The 11,365-nt window shown below is 34.2% G+C and overlaps 1 protein-coding gene across 3 annotated transcripts in view; it reads right to left on the reverse strand.

Annotated features, from left to right (window-relative positions):
* The window catches only part of LOC136038549 (probable Na(+)/H(+) antiporter nhx-9), a 142,737-nt gene that overhangs the window by 19,488 nt on the left and 111,884 nt on the right, over positions 1-11,365 (reverse strand). For all 3 annotated transcript variants that reach the window (XM_065721713.1, XM_065721712.1, XM_065721714.1), the window contains 2 exons: positions 9,754-9,958; positions 2,372-2,479 (listed from right to left, as the gene is read on the reverse strand). In XM_065721713.1, coding sequence (XP_065577785.1) covers positions 2,372-2,479; positions 9,754-9,958 — 313 coding nt within the window. The remainder of the gene's footprint in view (positions 1-2,371; positions 2,480-9,753; positions 9,959-11,365) is intronic.

The following is an 11,365-nucleotide window of genomic DNA, read 5'->3' on the forward strand; positions in this document are numbered from 1 at the left end:
TATTTCAAGTGTCTTCACTCCATCTATCCTCCAGTACAATATTAGGTTTTTACTCCTATTTTAGATCAAAAGTCTTTTATCACACCACCAGTGCTGTGAACCACTATTTTAGAGAGAGGGCGTTCACTCTTCCAGCCTACTATACTCCATTGGAAGTAAAGGTTAGGTCAACTCTCCTTCTTAATGACAGCTGATGAGGTTAGCTCCGCTGCGGAAACGCTGGCCTGCCATCTAACAAAACCAAACCACCAGTGCTGTGAACCACTATTTTAGAGAGAGGGCGTTCACTCTTCCAGCCTACTATACTCCATTGGAAGTAAAGGTTAGGTCAACTCTCCTTCTTAATGACAGCTGATGAGGTTAGCTCCGCTGCGGAAACGCTGGCCTGCAATCTAACAAAACCAAACCACCAGTGCTGTGAACCACTATTTTAGAGAGAGGGCGTTCACTCTTCCAGCCTACTATACTCCATTGGAAGTAAAGGTTAGGTCAACTCTCCTTCTTAATGACAGCTGATGAGGTTAGCTCCGCTGCGGAAACGGCTGGCCTGCCATCTAACAAAACCAAACCACCAGTGCTGTGAACCACTATTTTAGAGAGAGGGCGTTCACTCTTCCAGCCTACTATACTCCATTGGAAGTAAAGGTTAGGTCAACTCTCCTTCTTAATGACAGCTGATGAGGTTAGCTCCGCTGCGGAAACGGCTGGCCTGCCATCTAACAAAACCAAACCACCAGTGCTGTGAACCACTATTTTAGAGAGAGGGCATACACTCTTCCAGCCTACTATACTCCATTGGAAGTAAAGGTTAGGTCAACTCTCCCTCTTAATGACAGCTGATGAGGTTAGCTCCGCTGCGGAAACGGCTGGCCTGCCATCTAACAAAACCAAATTTTAATACATTTTAGTTGCTTTATAAGAGATGAATAAAATAAAGTTACATTTCTAATACTTCAGAAGGGCGAAGTCGCCCTTCTGAAGAATCCTATAGAATATCCTATAATCCTATAGAATATTCTGAAGTCGCCCTATAGAAGATAACTTTCAACAACTACTGCTAATAGCTTCGAAAAAAATTCGGAAAGGCAATTCAGGTGCTTAGCTTTAAATTGCCCAAATAATATTTCCCAAATTAAAAACCTTTTTGGGAAATGTTGGTTTTAACTGGCAAACCTGGCAGATAATAGCCGGTGAACATGCTGATGGGTTTCAAAATTTAAATTTACTTAAAAAAAGACTTTCAGCTTGTCTCCAAAATTGAAATTTTTGAATGAAAAAAAAGGCTGAAATTTCAAAATTTTTCGGTAGCTAGTTTTCTTAGAAACAATTCTCTAATTTGAAAAAGCTTAAAAATAGAGGTTCTTCGAAAAAAGAACAAATTCGTTTTTTCGTTTATACGTTTTGTTGACAATTTTGATTTGGTATTGATAGTTCGATAAATAATTTTTTATTTAAAAAATTTTATTTAAAAAAAAAAAATTATTTAAAAAAAAAATATTAAAAAAAAAAAAATATTTAAAAATAAAAAGGCTATCTGGTACCCTTGAAACTGGATTTTCGCCTAATATAATAGGAAAAACTAAGAAAAAGGGTCTTTCATAGAATTATCTTGAATTCTTTGAAACAAATTTAAATGCAAAAAAAGTGATAAACTTTACTATCGCTTTTTTTTTTAATGATAAGTACTCAAAGGAAAATATTTCTTTAAGAGGAATTTGTAGGAGGCCTTTACTAATTTTGCAAAGGCTACAAATCAACTTAAATTCACATTGTCACTGCCGCACTGTCAACTAATCTCGCTCGGTCATTTTCGGCTGAAACGATTTACCGTCTTCAGTTGGGAAAACTGAAGTTGCAAACAGAGAATAGGAAGAGATCATTTATCTGTATCCTACTTGTTACTTCTTTTTTATTATTTTCAATCTAATTTTACAAATAATTTGTATATTATGCATATTTTGAAGTATACTAGCTTCAAGTATATGTAAGTATTTTTAGTAGGCTCGGGATGGGCTTGGAGTCCTAGTGTCGCCAATTTTATAGTTAGGAACGACGGTCAGTCTGTTCACCAGACCTATTAGTCAATTTTATAGTTAGTCAATTTTATAGTTATGAAAGTCTGCTTAGCCAGAGTCAATTAAGCTCCAAATGTATACCTAGAGAAATCCAAGGAAGTTAAGCAGGAAGGGTGTGTTAAAGCACAAGATCCCCCCCCCCCCCCCCACTGTGTTTCCTGTCTAAAGGGCCAAGAAACTGAGATCAGTAACGCCAGTAGGGACTTTAAAGTACATCACCATCCTCTTTGCCTTTGAACTCTATATTATTTACTAATATAGAACTGAATTTTATAATATGTATGTTATTGAAATACCTGACATTCTTTTCCCTCTAGCGGTAAATGTAATGCCATCTAAGTCTTCATTATTTTCACCCTCCTTTTTACGTCCTTCTGTCTCCTGGATAACTTGATGGACATAGTCTGAAATTAAAAAACGAAAGTTAAATTAAAATCAATTACTAAATTATTTTTCAAATTAAACAATTAATAACTATACACTACTATGTTGGAATTAGTGACAGGAGGATTAATTCCACTTATAGGTTAATAGTTGAGAAGTGCCAAAGTTGTGCCAAACACCCTTGATCCTCAGTTTTTATAGATTATGAGCAAGCGTTTGATACTGTTGATAGAAGAGCTTTTGCAAAGGTTTTATCCTTGTATGGTAAAACAGACAAATACATTAAAGTGATTAGTGCTCTATATGAGAATAACACAGTTGCGGTTAATGAGGGAAATGAGGTTAGCAGCTGGTTTTGTATTAAATCAGGATTAAAAACAAAAAAAATGAATATAAAAATGAGAAACGGGTCTATGGCCAGTAAATGTTAGCGAACAGAAACAAAAGAAATCCAGCGAATATTTCGCCCATATATAACAAGGAGTCGTCAGTGTAAAAAAAAAATTGGAAACTAAAACTTAAAAATATATATAAAACTAAAATAGAGTAACAGAAAATATATACCATAATATACAATTTCTTACATTTACAATTGGTAGCTACCTTCATCAAACCACGAAAGTAGCATTCAGTTACTTTCGTGATTTGATGAAGGTAGCTCCAAATTTTAAATTGTTTTATATATTTTATTTTACTCTATTTTTGTTTTATACATATTTTTTAGTTTCTATTATTTTTTTACACTGAACATGTCTTTGTTTGTTTGTTTTTTTTTTTTTTTTTTAACAACTGGCGAAATATTCGTTGGATTTTTGTTATTTCTCTTCGCTTTTATTTACTGGCTATGGACCCGTTTGTCGTCTTTATATTCGTTTCTTTGTTTTTGTCATCGGCTTTACATCTTTTATTCGTTAAGCAGGGTTGTGTTTTTTACCTCTTTATATGGATCATTTTGATGGACCTTGCCTTCAGGGGCACAGGAAAGGCAATGGGAGACAACCGAATCAAATGGGAAGGAAAAAACCTCCTGGACTTATGCTGATGATTTAAGCATTCTAGATGAAAGTGTGAGCAAAAGGAATGAGCTTTTAGAGGTTTTGGAAGTTCAGGGTACTAGAATAGGTTTGAAAATTAATGTTAAGAAGACTAGGTCACTAAGGCTAGGAGTAAGTGAAGATGAAAAGGTGAAGTTGGGTAACAAAACGATTGATCAGGTAGGCAGCTTCACTTACCTTGGTAGTATTATTAGTAAAGACGGTGGGAGCAGTGAATATATTAAAAGTAGACTGGCCAAGGCTCAGGATGTTTTTTGACAGTTAAAAAAAGTTTAGAGGAATAGGAAGATAAGTCTGCAAACTATGATTAGAATATTGGAAGCTACAGCGATGACAGTGGTCAAATATGGCTCTGAAGCATGGGCGCTCCGAAAAGCCGATAAATGTTTTTCAGAGAAATTGCCTACGGATTGTTCTGGGTACCCGGCTGACTGACCGTATTTCAAACAGTAGGCTGTACGAAAGATGTGCTTCAATCTCGCTTTCTAGGCATAATGAAAGAAAGGTTTGGATGGCTAGGGAACGTTCTGCAGATAAGGGATGACATATTGCTGAAGATTGTCCTTTTCGGCCAACCGTCTAGGGCTAATCGGAAAGCAGGTCGTCCTCGTCTGGGGTGAGAAGATTTCATAAAGAAAGATTTAAATGAAATGTGAACTTCCTAGGAGGATGTAAAAAGGAAGGCTTTGAAAAGATTGGGATGGAGGAGAAGCGTACGTAGCTGAGTTGGCCTCAGGCAGCTTGGTGCTGCGGTGAGTTGTTAGTAGTAATTGGAATAATTAGTGACAACACTAAAATGATAAAATACTAAGGCCCCAGGTGCTGATAGTGTGGTAAACTTAGTTCTTTAAATATGATGGTTGTGAGGTTTGAGATAACTTACTGAAGATTATGAATAGGACAAGTATTTAGTGATTTTAGGAAAACCCTTATTAAACCCATGTATAAGAAAGGTGATAAGAGTGAGTTTGGTAATTACAGAGGCATTAGCTTTGTTTCTGTGGGAAGGGAATTATTTAGTATGATCATACTTTTTAGACTTTGAGATACTGTAGATGAAGCTTTCAAAGACGAACGATGTAGTTTTAGGAAAGGTATTGGGTGTGTCAATAAACTTCAAATTAATTCTTATCTAAATAAAAAAAAACCTTTAAACTAGCTGAATTACAGAGATGGCTGTTAGATAATTTGCCTCAAATTCAATAGGCTAAAAGATCTCACGTAGCCTGTAAGTATTGTCTTCTTCATTGCTTTTTCTATTTTTTTTTTTTAAGGGAAATATTAAAAAAATTTGCTCTGTAGGTAGCAATTAGTTAGTAATATGACTTTTTAGACTGGGAGATGCTGTAGACAAAGTTTTAAGAGAAGAACAGTGTGGTTTTAGGAAGAATAGGGTGTGCTAACCGAATTTTCATTCTTAGGTTAATAATAGAGAAGTGTATGAGTCATCAAATGGCTTTAGTCCTCAGCTTTATAATAATAATAATAATTATATATTGTTATCCTCTGCACACAACACAAATAAACTAAAGAAGAATATAAAAAATGAAAAGAAAAAACAAAAAGGGCAAGGAAAAGAAGAAGAAAAGAGCACGCACAGTTCTTGACAACTTCAGACACTTTAAAACACATTTTTATTAAAAATAAAATATCCTCCAATCAGCTACCAAAAGGTTCTCCTCATGAGATTACGTAATTCTAATGAAGTGTTGTGGGAAGTGCAGGTACTTGAGCTGCCTGTCCCTTGTAGTTTAAGGCCTATAGGCCGGCCGGTACCAATACGACTCTTCAAACTCACTCCCGCTCCCTTCTCCACATTAAACATATATAACTGAATCAACCCTTTATCTATTGTCTTCTTCATGCTCTAGTATGTAGATTAAACATCATAAACATCGTAAAATAAACATAACATAACCATAAACATAGGTTATGTGGAAGCTTTTGATGTAGCTGATAGAATAGCTTTAGCGAAGGTACTATCCTTGTACGATAATATGAATCATTTTGATGGACTTTGTCCTAAGGAACACAAGAAAGGCAATGGGAAAACACAGAATTAAATGGGGAAGTAAAACTCTTCTAAAATTAGGGATAGGAGGAAGAATTAGTGAAAACACTAAAAGGATAAAAAAAATAAGGCCCCAGGTGCTGATGGTGTGGTAAATAAGTTCTTTCAATATAATGTTTGCGAGGTTTAAGCATGATATGCGAGGTTTAAGCAAATGTGATGATTTAAGCATCTTAGATGAAGATGTTAGCAAGATGAATGAACTTAAGAGGTTTTGCGAGTTCAGGGTGCAGGAAATAGCTTTGAAAAATAATCTTAAGAAGACTAAGTCGTTAAGTTAGGAATGAGTATAGGTGAAGAGGTGATGCAGTATTAGTAGAGACGGGGTGCAATGAAGATGTTAAAAGTACAATAGCAGAGTCCCAGGAGTTTTTTTCACAGTTGAAAAAAGTTCAGAAGAATAAGAAGATAAGTCTGCGAACCAAGACTAGAATATTAGAAGCTACAATGATAAGTGGTCAGGTATGGCTCTAAAGCATGGGCGCTCCAACAAGGATTTACTAAATGTTTCTCAGAGAAACCGCCTAAGGATCTCAAACACTAGGCTGTTCGAAAAACGTAGTTCCATCCCGCTTTCTAGGGCTATAATGAGAAAAACAATAAGATGGCTAGGACACGTCCTACGGATGAAAAATGACAGATTGCCAAAGATTGTCCTCATCGGCCAGCCGTTCAGGGTCAAACAAAAAGCAGGTTGTTCCCAAATGGGGTCTGAGGATGTCAAAAGGAAAGATTTAAGGGAAATGGGAACTTCTTGGGAGGGTGTTAAGAGAGACACTTTGAATAGATCAGTTTTTATAGATGGTAATATATATATATATATATATATATATATATATATATATATATATATATATATATATATATATATATATATATATATATATATATATATATATATATATATATATTATTTACCTATAATTGGTATTATAACAAGTAAGTTATGTACTGAATAATCATTTGTTCTGATGTATTCTTTCTTTTAGTAAAAATTGAAATGATCTATAAACGTTAGAAATGGTGAACAGGTAATAATATAACTAGTAAATTGGTAATACAAAGGGTAATGAAATACAAGATTATTCTGAAATAAAATGTCCTTCATAGAAAATTTAAATGCTCTCTAAACGTTGCAATTGGTAAACTGGTAATATAACTGTAAAATTATTTGCCAAATCCAAACTTGTTCTAAAATTAACTGGCTTTTTCAGAGCTCTTTAAAATTGTTCAAGGCAAACACATTTTACACCAAACAGTGTGTGGTAACGAACTGTAGTAAGGAGCGACCCGGCTCAATAGTAACCGAAACTCTAAAAAACGAAAATTTTATAACAATAGTTACATCAAAAGAATCGCATTTTAATGCTGACTTTAAATATATAGGTTTCGTTAAATTTAGACTTACCCATCAAAAGTTACGAGCCTTAGAATATTTGCCTTATTTTAGAAAACAGGTGGAAACACCCCTTAAAAGTCATAGAATCTTAACGAAAATCACAACATCAGATTCAGCGTATCAGAGAACCCTACAGTAGAAGTTTCCACAAAAATGTGGAATTTTGCATTTTTTGCCACAAGACAGATCACGGATACGTGTTGGCACCTTGGCCCCCTTCCACGCTCATTTTTTCCCCAAGGTCACCGCATCGAAATTCTAAGATAGCCATTTTATTCAGCATAGTCGAAAAACCTAATAACTATGTCTTTGGGGACGACTTACTCCTCCACAGTACCCGTGGGAGGGGCTGCAAGTTAAAAACTTTACACATAGTAATGGTTATTGGGAAATGTATAGACGCTTTCAGAGGGATTTTTCTTTGTTGGGGAAGGGATTGAGGGGAGGGGGTTATGCGGGGGGATCTTTTCATGGAGAAATTTGTAATGGGGGAAGACAATTTCCATGAAGAGGGTGCAGGATTTTTTTTAGCATTTTTTAAAGAACAATGAAAAAATAAATATTAAAAAGTTTTTTCAACTGAAAGTAAGGAACAGCATTAAAACTTAAATCGAACAGAAATTATTACGCATGTGAGGGGTTCACCTCTTCCTAATATCTAGCTCTTTACGCTAAAGTAACTTTATTCATTTCAACTATTTATTCTACGGCCTTTGTGATTCAGGGGTGACCCGGCCTTTGTGACTTAAGGAATTGGGACAAAATTTGAGCTTTAGTGTAAAGAGCGAGGTACTGAAAAGGGGTGAACCCCCTCATATATGTAATAAAAACAAACGAATATAGAAGTTCGTTACGTAAGTTACGTATATTTTTACTAATAAAAATGCTCGTAAAAAACTAAAAGTTCTAGTTGCCTTTTTAAATAGCCAAAAAATTGGAGGGTAATTAGGCCTACTCCCCCGCTCCTTTTATCTCAAAATCTTCCGATCAAAACTATGAGAAAGCCATTTAGCCAGAAAAATAAATTAATATGCAATTTTTTTTTAATTATTCATGTGCGGAGAGCCAAAATCAAAACATGCCTTAATGTAAAAACGTTCAGAAATTAAATAAAAAAACAAGTTTTTTTTAATTGAAAGTAAGGAGCAATATTAAAACTTAAAACGAACAGAAATTACTATATATATATATATATATATATATATATATATATATATATATATATATGTATATATATATATATATATATATATATATATATATATATATATATATATATATATATATATATATACATGTATGTTACCGTAAATGTCTGAAATTGGTGAACGTTGATATTCGCTGGTGAATGCGCAAAATACCTTTTTCTGTCCTTGGATTTAGTCAGCATTACCAGTCAACTTTTTCAGTTTAATACAAGGTTTGACGATGAAAGGTTAGGTTAGATTAGGTTTGGTTAGCTTAGGTTTTTAACCCATTTCAGATATTTATAACCAAATTTAACCTAACCTAATCTAACCTAGCCAAACATAATCTAGCCTAACCTAACAAGCTGACTGGCAACACTGACTAAATTCAAGGGAAAAAAAAAGAAATTTCATACATTCACCGGTGAATGTTCGAAATTCCCTTTTCTGTGCTTGGATTTAATTAGCTTTGCGAGTCAGCCGTTTCAGTCTTATACAAGCTATGATGGTAAAAGTTAACGTTAGGTTAAATTATATTAGTTTAGGTTAGGTCAAATTTGGTTCTAAATATCAGATATGGGTTAAAAACCTAACCTAACTTAACCCACCTTGACCTCACCCAACCAAACCTAATCTATTCTAATCTAACCTGTCATCACCAAACCTTGCGTTAAATTGAAAAAGTAGACTGGCAACGCTGACTGAATCCAAGGAGAAAAAAAAGTTTCAGACATTTACCAATTTGCAGATACACGATAACATATATATATATATATATATAAATATATATATATATATATATATATATATATATATATATATATATATATATACCATAAAAGGTTGGAGAAAATCAGGGAAAAAATAATTTAATGAAAAAAACCGCCATGTGCAGTTTTGCAGTTTTTGCTAGCATCGGGTGTCAAAATTAAAAAGCAGGAGTGAAAAATCAGCCAACAAATAAGCTAGAGACATATGGCATCAAACAGCTTAAGATGTAGCTTTTCTTCGGAGTTGTAGTTGGGAGTCAACATACTTATAATATTTTTTTTCACGACTCAGCGTTCATAATTGCAGAACAACCGAAAGAATAATTTTTAAGAGAATCGCGGTTTTCAGGTATGAATACCTAAAGTGGGTCCAATGCAGAGACGGTTTTAGTGGGGGAGGGAGGGCATTTGCCCCTGGCACAGAAATTTTAGGGGGTGGAAAATTTCAGATAAATAATCAAACGGTTATAATCATTTTTGAGATTTATTTTTGTTCAAATAAAGTTGAGGGCGCATTTGGCAGTAATTTTTAGGAATCTTCATCACCATTCCTTAAAAATAAAAGTAAGTAGACCGAATTTAATTAATTTTAATTTTTTGTGATATTTTGCATTCAAATTGTGCTAAGAAATTTTAGTACATGAAAAGTTTGTTAAAATTTGGTCTGCAAATTTTTAGCTCGCAGGGGGGAGGGTCAGGATTTTCCCCCAGGCACGAGATAGACCAGAACCGCCAACGGTCGAGGGAGCAAAAAATATTTTCATGTTCTTCATACTTTAAATTTTACTTTTATCCTGAAACTAATATCTTACCATCATGCAGTTTCTTAGATGATCCATTTTGCGTTAGCTCATCCCTTTTCTTATCATCTTTCTTTCTACTATTTCTTTGTGCCTGTTTTCTTACAGTATCACCCATCATTCGTCGGACATGATGTCGCTGGGAATGATTTACTTCAGCGTTTAAAAATTCTCTGTCATCAAGAGTATGCCGACTGTAACTTAAACGTCTACTACCCTGAAATGATAGTAAATTAGTCTCTTTTTACTGCAATAATTACCAAAATATATCCCCCTAATTACCAAATATATTACCATAACTACCAAATATATGACCGTAATTACCAAACAAAACATACTTCTTAAATGTTCTAGCATTGAGGTTATGTAAGTACGGTTCTAGATAACGTAAACAATGATGGGTTATTTTTATATGAATCATTTTGCAAGTCTTATGCCGGGCTGACCGTCTCAAAGACAAATGGCACATTAGCAAATTTTCTCAACGCCACTGGGAACTCTCGAGACAATTTGGTAAAAACCGATAGGGGATTCTAAATGTGTCAACATTTCGAAAAACTAAAAAGAGGGTAGTTTAAAATAAAGAAAATGTATAATCTCATACTAATTGGTAAGCAAAGTGTTGTCTATTTAACGTCTATACAAGCATAAATAATATACATGCTGTGTCGACAAGGTTTAAAATCAATGCGATTGACGCAACAAGGAGCCTCCAAAGCTGTCAAATTACTCAGATGATACTTCCTTAGAGCTGATTTTTAACATTTTCCAAGCATGTATGCTAGAATATTTTTAGGAACACTTTTTAGGAATATTTTAGAATATATTTAGGAAGAATTTTTTCAGGAACTGCCCTTTCCAGAACTTCAAAAAGAAAATTCTGGTCCGTTCAATAAAAAACAAAAAACACAAATCAAATTACCACCTACTAATGATGTGAGTGTCATTTCATCTGAAAATCTCTATCTCCGGTAGAAGTTAAATGACTTTTCTAAGATTTCTAGGAAATTAATTTTCGGCATTCAGTTTTCTGTCATTTATTCGGATATCCGTTCTATGCTCTATAAGCTATTGCAAAATCATCCAATCAATTCTAAGAATTTTCGCCACAAAAACTAAATGGACGAAATAAGGGTGATTCTTTAGGATGCCAAATCCCCTTAAATTAAAAAGGCAAAAACAAAACAAAATATCCGTATGTTGGTTATCAAAGGATGGCGATCACTATGAATCATGAATGGCCATTCATGATTCCATTCATTTTTGGTATTCACACTAGACAAATCGAAAAATATTGCGCCCTCCCTACTAAAAAATTCAAAAATACCCTTTTTTGGTGTTTTCAATGAAAAAAAATTGTCACCCTCCCCCTAGAATTAGAAAAATACGTTCTAAGCTCTTAAGTTTCAAAACAACTGGAAAAATTCCTTGTCAACTCCTAAATTTCCACGAATTGGCAGTGCTAATTACTTTGGTAGTGCTGAGGAGTGCTTATACCATGGCTAGGCCATGGAGCCTTTATGGGGAATTGTAGCTTGTTGTGTAGTTATTATACTGTTATAAGGAAAATAAATCTATCTATCTATTTACTTTTTACTTAAATGACATTTACTAGGTTATTTAC

Source organism: Artemia franciscana, chromosome 18, assembly GCF_032884065.1.
Source record: "Artemia franciscana chromosome 18, ASM3288406v1, whole genome shotgun sequence".
Classification (NCBI taxonomy): Eukaryota; Metazoa; Arthropoda; class Branchiopoda; order Anostraca; family Artemiidae; genus Artemia; species Artemia franciscana.